This window comes from Coffea eugenioides, chromosome 4 (assembly GCF_003713205.1).
Source record: "Coffea eugenioides isolate CCC68of chromosome 4, Ceug_1.0, whole genome shotgun sequence".
In the NCBI taxonomy this organism is placed as follows: domain Eukaryota; kingdom Viridiplantae; phylum Streptophyta; class Magnoliopsida; order Gentianales; family Rubiaceae; genus Coffea; species Coffea eugenioides.
In genome coordinates this window covers 5,064,883-5,081,113 of record NC_040038.1, presented here as the reverse complement: position 1 = coordinate 5,081,113, position 16,231 = coordinate 5,064,883, and the positions used below count along the sequence as shown (strand labels likewise).

The 16,231-nt window shown below is 35.9% G+C and overlaps 2 protein-coding genes across 2 annotated transcripts; both read right to left on the bottom strand.

Annotated features, from left to right (window-relative positions):
- Window positions 1-1,357: 1,357 nt before the first annotated feature.
- On the bottom strand, window positions 1,358-3,303 carry LOC113767776 (peptidyl-prolyl cis-trans isomerase FKBP17-2, chloroplastic). Its single transcript, XM_027311963.1, has 3 exons — window positions 2,826-3,303; window positions 2,147-2,191; window positions 1,358-2,048 (listed from the first exon to the last, which is right to left on the bottom strand). Exons 1-3 carry the CDS (start codon window positions 3,197-3,199, stop codon window positions 1,694-1,696), a joined length of 774 nt encoding a protein of 257 aa, XP_027167764.1. The 5' UTR covers window positions 3,200-3,303; the 3' UTR covers window positions 1,358-1,693.
- A 6,356-nt stretch (window positions 3,304-9,659) lies between these two features.
- Window positions 9,660-15,159, bottom strand: LOC113769524 (golgin candidate 2). The gene is made up of 10 exons (XM_027313988.1): window positions 14,935-15,159; window positions 13,711-14,817; window positions 12,395-12,505; window positions 12,141-12,200; window positions 11,294-11,351; window positions 11,024-11,067; window positions 10,848-10,940; window positions 10,641-10,766; window positions 10,286-10,333; window positions 9,660-10,194 (listed from the first exon to the last, which is right to left on the bottom strand). Exons 1-10 carry the CDS (start codon window positions 14,986-14,988, stop codon window positions 9,820-9,822), a joined length of 2,076 nt encoding a protein of 691 aa, XP_027169789.1. The 5' UTR covers window positions 14,989-15,159; the 3' UTR covers window positions 9,660-9,819.
- Between the last annotated feature and the right edge of the window lie 1,072 nt (window positions 15,160-16,231).

Here is a 16,231-nt window from a genome sequence, read left to right as displayed (position 1 = left end):
CTGTTTCAATACCGACCTTGCATTTGGTCAGCTTGTTCCTTTTGTAGCTGTTTACAAGTGGGTAGAATTTCTCTAATCGAGAACTCTTTTTAATTAGGATGGACAAAAACAGGATTATCAAGCGTAATCTAAGATCCCGTTTGGCAAAAGAGTTTTTGGCCATCACGGATCTCGATTTCACCGCTGCTAAATTGGTAGCTATGATAAAGGAAAACGGCATTATTTTCATACTCCTTCCGTCCCACTTTAATAGTCCTGTTTTCCTTTTTCGTCTGTCCCAAATTGTAGTCCACTTTTTAATTGAAGAATGTAGTTGTATTTTAATTTTCCTAAAATGCCCTTATTCAATGTAAGTTGTTATTACTATAAACCTACCCCATTTAATAAGAGTTGATCCTTTTTTTACCATCAATTCAAGTTCCCATAAAGTTGTACTCTATTTAATGTGAGGATATTTTAGGAAAATAGCAATCTAAATTTACTTTTCCAACAAAGTTAACTACTTTTTCTTAAACTGTGTGAAAAAAGAAACAGGACTATCAAAGTGGGACGGAGGGAGTATGAATGTGTGTATAGGCACTCGTTGAAATATATTTTAAATGTTATATTTTTTTTAAGGATTAATCTTTCCTACACTGACAATATATACACTATTAACATTGGATAAATGACAACTGTACAAAATTTGAATTTGAAATTCAATTTTTGCACACACGTCGTGAATCTAACGATGATAGTGTATACATTGTCAGTGTAGAAAAGATTTACTCTTTTTTTAAATGTAAGATTAATTAGAAAAAATAAATAAATAAAAGAGAGGGTAGGTAAGATTAAATAGAGAAAGTATATAAATGCAAGGATATATTTCATGTGTTATATTTTTGAAAAATATAAGATTAATTAGAAAAATTAAATAAATACAAGAGAAGGTAAATAAGATTAAATAAAGAAAATATATAAAGGTAAGGGAAAGTAATAATTATTAGTATATATACACACATACATGATAGGTTAAGTGAATTTTAGCTTTTTTTTTCCAAGTGAATTTTAGCTCAATTATCTTGGGGAACATTCATAGTATATCGTTCTTAGCTTTGCAGTCAAGGCCAATTTATCAAACTAGAGAGTACACCGTCGAGGACTTGATGACATGCACAAGATTCTAAAGGAAAGTAGGAGTTTCTATAGCATTGCTCAAGTTTTCCACCCAACATGACTCGAGTGTAGCAATCTACAAAACAGATCACCTGGGCCATGGCTGATCTTCTCTAATGATCTCAAGCTCCACAAACTTGCAGCAATTGCAAGTCTTGTGTGTCATAATTAACTGCTACTGAAAATTGAAGAGAGTCAAACATTCAGAGTAGCAGTATCATTGATTGCCGCCTAGTTAATTTACACCAACCAATCTACAAAATATAAAATTCCGAAGCAAGGAGCACAAGACAACAAAATTGTAAACCTTACTTGCAACAATTACAATTTACAGACAAATGCGATTTGCCATGGTGCCAGGACAAACCCGAAACTTAGAGAAAATGGGACCATAGTCCGTCTATCCAAATATTTGCCAACTTAGAGAAAATGTATGTTTTAGTAGCTGCTGCTCATAATTTATTCGCCTACTTAGAGAAAATAATGTATGTTGCTCATGATTGCTTATGATTGCATTGGAAAGAAGTGGAGTGAAAAATCAAGCTGGTGCAATTGATACTTTGTCAATCTCAATGATATACTCAAGGGTAGCAGATGGAGGAATTTGCACTCCTGAACCTAGATCTGCTCCTTCCTCTCCAAAACACAGATTAGGAGGTATGATTACTCTCCTCTTGCCACCTGCCTTCATGGTCCTCAAAACATTTTCCACCCCATCACAGATTCCTTTACTATAAGGCCTTGATCCCATGACAAGTGCTAGAGGCTTCTTATCACCACCAAAGGTATCAATCAACACTTCATCACTGTCTTGTAGCTTTGCTTCAACATCAAGCACAACTAGGTCTCCAGGTCTTGGTGATGCACCGCCGCCAACTCTCAAATCATAGTACCTGAAGTAAGACTACTGTATTCAGAAGAAAGGCATCTGGAGTAAACTTAAGAAGTTGCTAGTATTGCTTCAATGTCAGCACTCAGCATAATAATGTACCTTATGCCATTAGGCAGAATTACCTCCTCTTCCTTCTCAACATCCCTGTGAGAACAAAAAGGGTTACAAACATTGGCAAATGCTTTTGGATTGAGAACGAAACCAAGAAAGGTTAGAACCATTGTAAGGCGTGTTTAGGGCGAGCTCCTAGGCGAGGCAATGCCCCGAGACATTTGATCAGGGACGCAAGTATTGTTGGGCATTTGTCCCATGCCCCACACTACGAGGTGAATGCCTAGGGGTTGGATGTATGGGGTGTTTTTATATTATTGTCTTTTTTTTATTTTAAACTATAATTTTACTATTTTATCTTCCTTACCTTTCTAGAGGCTTTCGCCTGGTAAGGGGACATAAAATGTCTCTCCCAACATCCCTGCCTTTTAAACATTGGTTAGAAACTAATCGTCCCATAAAAATGAATGCTCAAAGTGCACTTTGGCCAAATCAGTGCCAATTGCAATCCAGTTTTATCTTTCTCCTTGCCACACGCTACTACTTGATAATTGACAAGGATCCTCGTTCCTTCTTGACATAGCTTTGCTTTTTCATTTTACCAAGAAACTAACTTCTTGTAGTACTGCATTGGTGAATTCTTTATCTGCATTGCATCTCAAGTTTTTCATCCCCATTTAGAGAACAATTCACGGAATGATATAATTCTTTGCAGATAACAGTTTACCTTGTGTCAGCTGCTTCTTGAGAAACTTCTAAACGAGTCTTGATTTGTTCAGAAATGACTCCAACAGCCAGGAAACCAACCCATGCGAGACCAGCACCAAGGCCAAATCTCCTGGTTAAGGTGGATGCAATCCAATCAGTTGATTCTACTTTTGCAGGAATGGCAGGCTTACTAGCCTTTTCCTCTTGCACTTTCACTGTGGCTGCTGATGGTGGCTCTGCAGAAGTTGCACTCAGCTTTTGAGAAGGTGTAGGTTGGGGTTGCGAAGGTTGGGTTGGTTGCTGAGGAGGTGGGGCTTGTGGAGATGAACACAGGCGGTTAGTTCTTGAAATTGGGTGAGACGGAAATGGTGGGGATCCAAAGAAGGTTGCCATTTCCTCACACAACAAAATATGTTAAAAGTCAAACATAGGAGCTAGCGGAAGGATATTTGTACTTGCGGCAGCAAAAGGAGGGAAGATTGGTCCCTACCTTATCTTGATGTGAAGATTGTTGTGGTAGTACCCTCTGCCTCTGGCCGCCCCTATTGAAGGCTTAAAAACTACTCGATGAAAGCTGTAAAAGCAGTAAGATATTCATCAGTTTCAGGCAGAATGATACAACTGGCGTCCTAATATGATCATACGCTGCGGGCCCTCTAATTTGCCAGTAATGGATGAATTGAATCAAGTAAACAGTAGAAGTAATAAACTAACAATATCTAAATAATCACAGAAAAAGGAAAAAAGAAAAAATCGGCTGAAGTAGAGATGGAATACAAAAGAAACTTAAAAATCACAATGTAATTATACTCCATTGCTAGATTTTTTTTATTGATAAAAAGATCTTAATTGTGGTCAATTGCACAAAACTTAAAGAAATTATAATTATACACAAATAAAACTAAATTTTGTGTATGATGTTTAAATTAGTTGAATTTTTGAAACCCAAACTTGAAGTAGAATATGTATGCAAAAAGAATAACTAAATTAGAATAAAAATAAGAAATATATGAGAATTGACTATGAAAACTAAAAATTTTTAACTATAATTATACATAAATAAAACTAAATTTTATGTACAATATTTAAATTAGTTGAATTTTTGAAACCCCAAAATTAAAGTAGGACAGGTATGCAAAAAGAATAACTAAATTAGAACAAAAATAAGAAATATATGAGAATAGACTATGAAAACTAAAACTTTTTAAATATTATGTCATGGCCTTTAAATGTTTTAAAATTTATCGACGAGTTCATCTTGCAATTTTGGTTACATTTACGTGGCACGTATCTTGTCAAAATCTCAGCACCATATGGCAAGTTAATGTGATGACCATTGTGCAGTCAATACTTTCTCATCCTTGTCCATTATAGTAATTAATGTGATGACCATTATGCAGTCAATACTTTCTCGTCTTTGTCAATTATATGTCTGTATTAGATCGTTATATGGATACTATACCAAAAATAGACATTAGGGTTTGAATTAAGGTGATTTTGTGACTATAAAATGTGGGAATAACAGAAGAAGATCGACTACATTACTACTACTAATTGTTTACTCGTAATTATGTTTTTTATTGATTGATTCATAATCAATTAGATGACAAAATGATGTTGCTATTTTGGGGGTCTCCTCCAAATTAATAATGAAAAAATCAATCTCATATCTCTTTCTTCTTACTAATCTTATTGCTTGAGAAATGTAATGAATATAAATCATCCAAACGTAATGAGTTAAAATCATTTCTTAGAAATTAAATATGTGGCGTAAAAAAAACTGATAATTGGAACCCTCCTGCTCCACAGCAATAAGCCACGCTCCTCCTAGCCCGCCTCTCTCTCATTCTCTAGCCTAATCTCCCCATGGTATAGAGAGCAATATCCCCCATCACCAGGGGATGATGAACAAGTCCATCGTATATAACACTTTGGAACGTTGACAGTAATGTTTGCCTTGACATGAGGTTAAAGCATCCTTTAAGATTAAGGCCTTGAGGACCACTACGATGACGCAACTGGCAAGTTGTAAATATCAGTTGCACCCCCAATTGCAGATCGGCCTGTTCGAGTATACAACAAAGCAAGCTTGAAAGAATGCCGATAACAGTCCATATTGAGCTACAACGACGATATCACACTCGGTTTGTCCCGGGTGGAAGATACGTTTGGTGCTAAGGTGGGCTATACTAACACCGGCCAACCTTAACAGCCACGTCACAAAAACATAAGTGTTAGAAATGACAAACATTGTCACGACCAACACCATATCTGTGTAGATAGAATGGTAAAGTTGCCTAACGAGGTGGGCAATTCGGCGCCCTGGTCGCGAGGGCACAGAATATGGGATGATGGAGTTAATTTCTGAAATAATGTTATAATCAAAACTATTTCCCAGTATAACACTTTTCTAAAACTATTCCTTAATCTAATGCTTCTAATGGGGTTTGTTTGACAAACTACATACACCAAACTTAGCACTTTATTGTTCCTCCCAAACCAAAGCCGTCATTACCTTCTATCCCTCTACCTATGTTTCACAATCTTTTTCACGTTCTCCTTTGGTTGGATTTAACTATTCAAAAAATTTGAGATTTTTCTCGTTAGAAAAAATTTATCAAGCAATAACATAACCCAAGCCGTTGGAATTGTTTCCACCTCCAGTTGCAGTTGGCTTGTTAGAGTACACCACAAACCATGCTTTGAAGAATGCCGATAAGAGTCCCATTAAGTCACAACAACGACATCATGCTCGGTTTCACAGGGGTGCAAGATATGTTTGGTGTCGAGGTGGGCTATACTAACACCACCCATGCTTAACAACCACGTCGCAAAAACATGGATGGTAGAAACGACAGCCATAGTCAAGACCAAGACTAGGTCAGCGTAAATGGATTGGTAAACTCGGCTCATAATGTTCCAAATGTGGCCAATTAGGTGGCAGCAACGGTGGTCTGGCCGCGAGGGAGGTACGGTGACATTAATGTCGATATACACAGATAATGGTGATGAGGGGAGAGGTGGCGATGGTGAGGAGGTTGGTTGAGTGAGATGAGGAGAAAGGGAGGGGCAACGGTGGTGACGAGAAAGGAGAAGAAGGTGAGAAAGCGAAATTGAGGGAAGAAAAAGAAAAGAAATCATCATCCGACGAATTGAGAGAAGAATTGACCATCGGAAGAAGAATCAAAGGGCGAGAGAAAGAATTGGATGGACGTTTGGCAGCCGGTATATTGGATTTTGCCGGTAGCAGGGGAGGTTTTAATCCTCTTGCTATTCTTCACATTTCCTACTTCCATTTTCAGGGAAGGACGAAAATGAAAGTGGCACTAAATCAGCAGCAAGCAACAAACAATAGTGACGAATAACGACGAGAAACCAAAAAGGGAGGAGGCAGAAGAAGAATGACGGAGAAGTCAACTAGTATGTGTATTCCTACTTAACCAGTCTTGCAAGTAGATAGGTCCACGTAATTTCGTGGATATTGCCAGAACGTGGGCCGAGTTTGGGCTATGATCTATTTTTCTAGTATCGGAAGTGAATCAATAGAATCAAATTGGAAAGTAGTACACTTCATTTCACTGCCACATAAAAAATATTGAATTATACTTTTTTTCCTAACATGCCCAAAATCAGAGTTTCTTTTTTTCTCTTATTTTTATTACCTTAATATTAATCGTTCCTAAATAATTCCATTGATCAAAAGGCAACCTTTTTTGTCTTTATTCGTTCCCAAATAATTCCATTGACCAAAAGGCAACCTTTTTGTCTTTTTTCTTTCCTAAATAATTTCATTGACCAAAAGACAACCTTTTTGCTTTTATTTTATCCCTATAGATACTTTATTTAGTTATGTTTCAATACTAAATTCTTTCACTAACTACTTCAAGAAAACATGTAACAGATCATTAGGCTGTAGAGATCATCACAGGGAAAGAGACTATAAACCATATAGTTGTCTCCATATTTACATGAAAAAAAAAACTACCAACGTTGATCAACTGGTCCCATTTGTGTCTTCAACAAAACCAATATATTGCCAAGTTGCAGTTTCTAAGGTTATAGTCCCTAACATTTATTCCTTCAAAATAATTGATTTTTTAAAAAATTTTAAAAGAAAAAAATTAAAACCATCATATTCACGTGCAACGTGCTCTGTTACTAGAGTATATGATAAAATCGTCAAGGTTGCTTGGGTATAAGAACGTCACCTTTTTTACACATGCACACACGTGCAAAAAGAAACAAAAAATCACCTGTACAACCCAATTCTTATCAACAAGAAGATTTGGATATTTCAAAGGGATAATTTCAGAAACCTCCTTGAGGTTTCTAACAATTTCACTATCCTCTCCTGAAGTTTATAAAATTACACAAATCTTTTTTGAGATTAAGATTTTGATAATAAAATTAGTCAAATTAGAAAAATAATATTAAAAAAGTATTTTAAGGAAAGAGATGAAACTTTATTTCATAAATACCTCTTATGCATGTATATAAGTTGTATTAGTAAAAAAATAAAAATAATTAAATTTTAGAACAATTAATACACGCATTTCATCATTCAAAAAATTCATATTTAATAAATTAGACAACATAAATAAGTAACAAAAGTACACTAATGATCACAAGATTCAACAAAACAGACTAGTTATCTCTTTTGACATGATATTTACTATAACTCTTGTGATTTTGAAAAAAAAATTTTCAATTTTTGCCTTTTTTTTTTTGCCTTCATTCTCCTTTACTAATATCTAATGATCAAGTAATTAGAGTACTAATTAACTATTAGTAACTAATTAATGAAAATAACTGCTAAAAATTTCTTTAATAATGAACAATGATTTGCATCTACAAAATAACATCAGTTGATATATCTAATGGTGGGAGGAGGGAAAAGAAAGATAAATTTTGAAAAATTTTCTATTCAAAATCACAAGAATCATAGAAAACATCATGTTAAAAAAGATGACTAGTCTATTTTGCTGAATCTTGTGATCATTAGAGTACTTTTGTTGCTTATTTGTGTTGTCTAATTTATTAAAAATGAACTTTTTGAATGGTGAAATGTGTGCATTAATTTTTTTAACTTTTAATTATTTTTATTTTTTCTACTAATACAACTTATATACATGCATAAAGGGTATTTATGGAATCAAAGTTTCATCTCTCTCCTTAAAATACTTTTTTAAGGATACCTTTTCTAATTGGACTAATTTTGCTATCAAAATCTTAATCTCAGGGGAGGTTTGTGAAATTTTTAAACTTCAAGTTATTTCAAATCACGATGAACTATTATTGGAGTGCACTTGTGAAGGTAATTCATCCCCCGAGACCACGTCACCCCCAACGATAGAATTCAACTGGAAGTGAACTAATAGAATCCAATTCGAAAGCAGTACACTCCGTACCAACGTCACCAACAACAGAATAAGTATGGAATTATACTTCTAATCATAACATTGCCAAAATCAGGGTTCGATACATAACCAAAATCAGAAGAGTTTTATCACCTTAATACTAATGGTTTCTAAATAATTCCCTTGACTAAAAGGCAACCTATTCTTTTTGGTCCTATGGATACTTTATTGAGAACATCATCGTACTAATTCAAAACTTGTTCCAATACTATATAATTCTTTCATGGACCACTTCAGGAAAACATGTAACAGATCATTAAGCTGTGGAGACTATCACAGGGAAGGAGACTATAAAACATATTATGATGTTCTCCATCTTTACATAAGAAAAGCTGCCAATGTTGGTCAACTAATTGATCCGTTTGTGCCGCCAACCAAACTAGCTTGTTATTAAGTTGTAGTTTCTAAGGTTACAGTTACTGATGATGGCCGAGGCATGGAAGTGAAACAATGCAGTACCGAAATAGTAAGAGGAATGCCAGAGCCTTCCTGAGGTTGTGCTATGAAGATGGAGTTCGATGAATTTCCAGAGGCTGAGTCTTTCTTTTTTGAGGTTTTGTGTCCCGGAAGCAACCATGGTCCTAGAACTTCCTCTGGTGTTGCCGTGATTGGTAGGGCGCAAATTATGATGCCAACCAAACGTAAAGATTTTGGCATGCGAACGCACGAACTCGTTAGTCGTTACGCTAGCCGAATCAGAGAAGAAAGTTGAAGGTTTTATCCATTTGGATATGAAGTTAGGAGTGAGGTGGCGCAGGCCACACAAAATCCTCAGTGCCACTTTTTCAGTGGCAATTCAGTGTCACTTCTATATTTATGTCAAGTGTCCTGTTTATTTAATTTATCATGTGCTATTTATTTAAATTTTTTCTACCATCATGTGATAAGTGAGATTGACATTGAATTTGGCACCGAATAGTGGCATGGAGGATTCCAATTGGGCGCAGGAGACGTAACCCTACCAAGTGCTATGGGGATGACATGGATTGCAGTTAATTATTATGGTTGTTTTGCTTCAAATTTAGGTTTCATTGATTAGATTGGTGGCCGTTAGTTTTGCTCAAATTGGTTTGTCTTTGGATGCGTTGTGTTTCTTGATGGCAAAGGTTGTTTTTTGGACTACGTTTTTTAGAAGATGTGAATTATCTTAGAAAGATGATAAAGTATGTTATTTGTGTTTGGGGAATATTCAAGGCCATCCAAACAAGTTGGTCACTTTAGTAACTAGGGAATTAAGTTAAACGGTGTTAAACAGTTAGATGATCACTTCATTCACCAAACTTAATTCAATCATAACTAAATTTGTTTTCTTCAAAGATTGCCCAATACTTGAATGCAGTTATTATAACTACTTGTTTTTCTATATCAAAATGCAGCACAAATTTATCTTGTTAGGCCTTCCAAGCACATGAAAAAGTCTATATCGGAGATTGTAGTTAGCCGTAACAGGAAGTCTCCACCATTAACCTTTTCCCAATGGAGTATGGACCGAAATATATTTGGATAATTGATTACATTTCTATACACGTGTATTCAGTATTTAAAAAATTGCCTTGCACAAAGGTGACAATCAAGGAATGCAAACAACTAATCCAATCAGACACCTCCAGTTTTATTCATATTCTCCAGTGAAACAACGGCACCGGAGCTGGCCTCATTTGAGGGTGGGGAGTGTGACAGTAAGATATAAATGACCCAAAGATGAAGGCATGCAAGGTATATGAAAGACGATATTCTTGCTGCGGAGTTTCTTCTCAAAAATACAGCACCTGCGCAATAGATTGAATCCAACTGTTGAACCAATGATCCCAGATGTCGCTTGCCTGATCGAAGTCTCTCCTGAAACAGAGGTCTTAACTTCGAATTTGGTAGCTCCCATACTCCTGATTCTAAATCCCCCCTGGATGAGGTGCTTGGGATATCAGAAGAGTCAACCATGGATTTCCTATCATTCAGCGACTTTGAAACAGCCTAGAGCATAAAACAAACAACACCATTAGCAAAATATCAACAACTAAACACTCAAGTCTTGCAGCAAACTTAATTCAGAATCACAATTCACCTCAATCTTGAAAAGCAGCATGGCCTTCTCAGAGGAGAGTGCCTCCGCCTGGTAAAGTGTGCCAAAAATTAAGAAATTCGGTCATTCAAAGGCCAGGATACTAAATGACATCTAACATCCAAGTAAGCAATTAAGGATTAGTCAGCAAGTATCATTAAGCTATTTCCCGTTTATTTTTGCATCTAAAAGAACTTTGGTCAACATTAAAGATCTTGCATCCTTCCATCTACTGCTCCTGCTTGATTGAGCAAAAAAACATGTTGATAATTATCATGTTTGAGATGTTTCTTAAGGATGAACGTACCCTTTATATCCAATTCAGAATTTCAAATATTTTATAATTCCTACAACCAACCTGGGCTTGTTTCTGAATCAAATGATCAGTCAACTGACTAAGCCTTCGCTTCAGCTCAACTTCCACTTCAGTTGGATGCTCTAGTTCCCTTTTTGTCGATTCAATACTTTTTTCAAGTGTCATTGCCTATTTACACGGAAAGAATTGATCTAAACTTACATATAGTTCACAGAATTAAACTAATGAAAAGGCAAGGATAATGTTCACCTTCTCCTGCAACCTCCCAACTTTATCTGTTAAAAATGAATTCTCAGCCTCAAGTATTTCCCTTTCAAGTTCAACTCCTTTTGAAGCTGCCACCTGCAAGATTCATGATGCTACCCGGGTTATTTAGCGGAGAGCATTAATATGTTAAGGCACATAGACAAGCAGACATCACTCACATTTTTGCTACTCTGATGAGTATTTGAAATTTTCCTTCTCAGTTCTACAGAGACGAACAAATCCCAGTAAGCAAGCCATGAATCTCTCCTCCAGAAATTAGTCGAGATAAAAAGAAAGATCATCTATGATGTACTTGAATATGGCAACGGAGTTTTATCAGACCACATGCATTCTCATTTTTCTTCTCCACGAATGAAAACTCATTTAACAATCCTTAGCCCTTGATCCACAAACCTTCAAGACAATTAACAAAGATCCAAGGACCATACCTTCTTGAGTGGCCTCTTTTAACTCAATATGTCGACGAAGAGCTGAAATCCGATTGGTCTACCCAAAAGAGAGGAGGGGGGGGGGGGCGGATACAAAAGAAAAAGAAGAATCAATTATTCTACTCACTCAAAAATTCATAGAAATATGGCACAAGATATGAAACTCATAGAAGTTGCAGTTTCAGGCCATTAGAAACTTATTTGACATGATAATAGCTTAATAAGTACAAGGATAGAAGAGATAAGAGTTGCCACAGTAATTATGAGATTTCAACAAATCCTTAAAGTCAGAGCTTTACCCGCTTGCTTACCTAAAAAATAACCCAAACAAGTTGATGCATAACCAAATAATTAAACAAATTTTCTTGTAACATAATGTCAGTAGAGTTGGGAAATCTCATACTCATATATCATATTCGTTCAATTTCATGCTGGCACAAACTGTCATTTACAAGTTCTTATGCCTCAAACCATCCCTTCTTCCTTCCCCCATCCCACAAAAAGTGAAATAAAAACACTTTAACAATTAGAAAACATAAAATCACATGCAACCTTTTCTGCATAATAACAATTAACCATAAGCATTAACTGCACAAATGTAAACTAAAACAAACTTTTGCCTGCCCTTTCACAGGGATGACAATTTATTTTTGCCACATGACAAGCTACATAGCCTTCTAATAGTGCAAACCATTCTGACTCAAGGCAAAAATATAAACAGATTAAATTTGTGAATCTTGGAGCTTAACCAATTTCAACAAAACTGAGAAACTCCTCCAAAAAATAATTAAATAAAGAAAATGATAAGAATTATATCAACCTAGGGAAGATCCAGTTTCTCATATACCTCCACTTCAAGATCTTTCTGAACAGATGCAAGGGACCTTGCAAGATCAGCATTTGTAGTCTGCAAGGATGACAAGGAATTACATGAGCAAAAGAAATTTCCAGAATCAAGATATTCCAAGACATCCAGGCCCCATTATATGATCAATTAGAAAGGACAATCACAACAGTAAGCATCCAAAAACCTCACAAAAGAACACAGAACCATTTAGAAGCCACTAAATCATAGAAGACGTTTGAAAGAAGTGATCATACCTCAGGTTTAGCCAAACGAGCTAAGGCTTCCATTCTAGTGTTATTATGCTTTTGCTTTTCTAGTTCAACAGCTTCCATAGTTTCCATCATTGTTGTCTGCAATTCTGATGCCTGAATCAAGCAAACAGATGAAGGAATTAATTGTTCTAAAACTAACTAGAAGAAAAGAACACTAAAAACAACTGAGGAATTAACGAACTTCAAACAGAAGTATCAGCAGCAGAAAAGAGGTCCAGAGACAGGACAGGTAAATCACTGACATAAATGACAATTCCGATAAACTAGCACCGATGTATCTTCACATGCAAGAAAAGTTCATATTTTGGTGAACCCCCTAAAACACAATTAGAAGAATTCATAAGATCATAATGAAAGCAACAAAGAACCAAGAAAAGCAAGCCGAGATAAGACTGTCAGATAGTGTATCATAAGGGCCTGATAAGCTAAACCATCATATTACCAGACAACATATTAGTATGATACTGTGCCATTAATATCTTGAATATCCATTGATAATGCAAGAACCATGACAGATTTTGAATCCAAATGCAATTTCTAGGGTAAATAACAGCACATTCTGCAAGTAAGAAGTAAAAGTTCCAAAGAAAAACTGATTACAGTAGACATAGCAAGCAAAAAATGCTTTAAAGTGATGATCCCACACTTTAAAAAGCAGACAAGCACAAAGAGAAGACACAGAGCTACTGGAGAGTTAGTCCTGCAGCTCATGCCAGGGACCCTTGATCTGGTATTCAATTAAATATTTACACGAATGGTCACGGGGTGGAATTATGTGACCACCCTCGTTGAGCCGGAACAAAATCAAGGATGTACATTAGCATGCAGATAATCCAGCCAATAAAGGTTCTACCCAAAAAAAGAAAAAAGCCCGAATGTATAACATGCTAATCATTAAATTTCTTGAAACAAAGAATTAAGCGAGTTCATAATGGCCTATTTTCCAAATCCCTTCTTCCTGTTACTGTGATATGCAACAAGAAAAGCAAATAAAAGGATATTAAGTTTCAGATATGGTAAACTTCCAAAATTTGACGCTTCATTTTTTTTTTCTCTTTTATGTTTCTATGCTTCTGACATCCAACAATGCATTTCGCGAAACGAATTTGCTAAAATTATGTAATCCTCAACTAACATTATTGATTCTGAGTAAAAACAAATAACCCTATTCCTGCTTGTTGCTCTTTAACCTTGCGTAGCAGAAAACTCGTCCAGAAGACAAGTATAAGCAGCAACACTAAGAAAATGAAATAATAGACACTCACAATGTTAACCAAAAAAAAATCAAGAGTATTTACCTCAAGCACTTGTTGTTTTGCCTGCTCTTCAAGTATTTTCTCCAAACTCTGTTTCTCACCCTCCAGTTTGGCAACATTATTCTCACGCTGTTTGATAGCCTCAATGGCTTTTGCTGCTGCTTTCTCTGCCAAAATCTGCTGCCTTCTCTTTCTCCTTTCTTCCCTCTCACGTTCACTGTCGGAGTCAGACGAGGAACCTGAATCCGTCTCTGAATCTGAATCTGCATTACTGGGTGACAAAGAACTCCTCTCCACAGAAGCAGACACTCTGGAACTGAATGTAGATCCATCAACAGCTATTGTTGAATTTGTAAGCCTTTCACGGTCACGAACTCCAGTCTTCAGATCCTGCTTCCCATCATCACTAACTGAATCATCCTTAGACTGTGAGTGCATGTCATGTCCTTTGACCCCTTCAGTCTTTCTCTCCCTTACAACATTCACATGCAAGTCCTTCTGATCTAAATCCCTTGTTTCCACAGTTCCCTCACCATTCCTTGGTTCACAGCTTGAACTTGAACTTCTAGATACATCTTTACAATCACTAGCACTAATTCTACCCTCCAAACTCTCCAAACCATCACCATTGACCTTATTCCCCAACTCAGCATCCGACTTCCTCTCACTCTTCAAAACCTTTGTTTGACCCTTCTGACTCCTATTCCCACCGAATGCCACCGCATTCTTTCCAGCCCCCAAACTCCCCTGCTTCCTGCCATCCCTCCTCTCTCGTCTTAACCCCGACACTCCATTACTACTCCTACTGCCACCCAAAACCTCCTTTTTACTCGGCACACTCAACAATTCAGTCCAATCGCTATCTGTCAAATTAGTTTGATTGGCCTTACTGCTCGAAATCTTCTTATTCCCCAATACCACACCCTCCTTCTCCCTACTGTAACTTCCACTACTATTACTAACACCATAATTACTATTATTGCTGCTAATTACATTTAAATTATCAATATTTTCCACTGATTTCTTCTTTAGCTGGTCTTTTAGCAATGGCTTTATTTCGCTAGGTTTTTTCGAGGTATCCAGCCCTAATTCTTCATCAGATCGTTGCTTTTCGTTTTTCTTAAGCGATTCCGCAGCTTGCTGATCGATCTGAGCCGGCAAATATTGAATTGAATGCGAAGTCAAAACTTTATTAAATTGAACGCAACGAGAAGCATGTTAAAAAATACATATGCAAATTGAACGAGAGAGAAGAGGATTAATTACCTGATGGAGAAAGTCTTCGGCGACTTTGAGCTTGGATGAGATCCAACCAGCCATAGCCGTTGATTAAGCAGGATAGATGATTGTCTTCCTCGAGATAAGAATGGATAAGTAGAGCTTACGCTCGGCGCATTTTAGCTGAATGCGGTGATTATTTCCTGCATTTGATTTTCTTCGGTTACTGGAGAGAACTAACAAGGTGAGGAAGATGATGAAAGGGAAAAGAGAAAAGACTTGCTAAAATAACAAGCAGTTAGTGACGGTTAAGTTAACAATCGTCTTCGTCTCGTCGGTGACCGTAATCTCACCATAATTTTCTTTATTTTCTTTAAATATCTCGGTAATTTAAGAATACTTTTCATTAAATATCTCAGTATTTTTTTTCTAGACGAGGGAGAAGCGGAATTTAAAAATTAGGGAGAAGACAGCGGAATTAGAAGGCAGGGCCTCTATATTTTCTGGATGTCAACTTTAATCACTGGACTAAAACTTTCTGGATAAATGTCTAAGAATTTGTAAATTAATAAATCAGAAAGGTTTATTTGTAAATTAATAAATCAAAAAGGTTAATTTATAAGTTTAATTACAAATAAATCAGCTCTTGGCTAGATGAACACTTTTGTAATCTAAAAATATGAACGCTTCCTCTATTTAATATGAATTGTTTTGTGAAATTAAAAAATAAATAAAAAACTACATAGATAAACTTAAATGAGACAGTGATATAAATTTATTCTGCTTTTATTAAAAATTAGGAAGATTAAAAGCAAATTCCAGACAAGAATGTGGATTCTTCAAGCTTTAAATTTTGATCTCTACTTGTATAGTAGTACAACATTGCCGATTGCTACAATGATCAAATTCTGTAGCACACAATAAAATACTAGTGTTGGTGGGCACATCAGATAGGATACTTTGCTTCCAAATTACGTGCATAGACATTTATGATGATCGCATGTTGAAAACATAACTACAAACTGCCCGAATGTTTTTTTGAGGGATCAAAATATATTTAGATAGGCTGTCATGTCAATTCAAGTACTAGCTAACTATTGCGAGGTTTGGAGAAGGATCACTTACTAGAACACGGATTAACTTCAGTTTACACTCCTGAATTTGTATTATTTTTTTTTTATTTTAGACTCTAATTTTAATTTTGAACACTTTATAGTTTTAATTTTTAATTTTGGATGCTTTGCATCTTAAACTCTCATGTTTCTCTCATTTAGGTTCAATCAATGATTATGTTCGCAAAACTAACAAAATAAAGGCCAGCAAAAATTAATGACAATGTACTGTG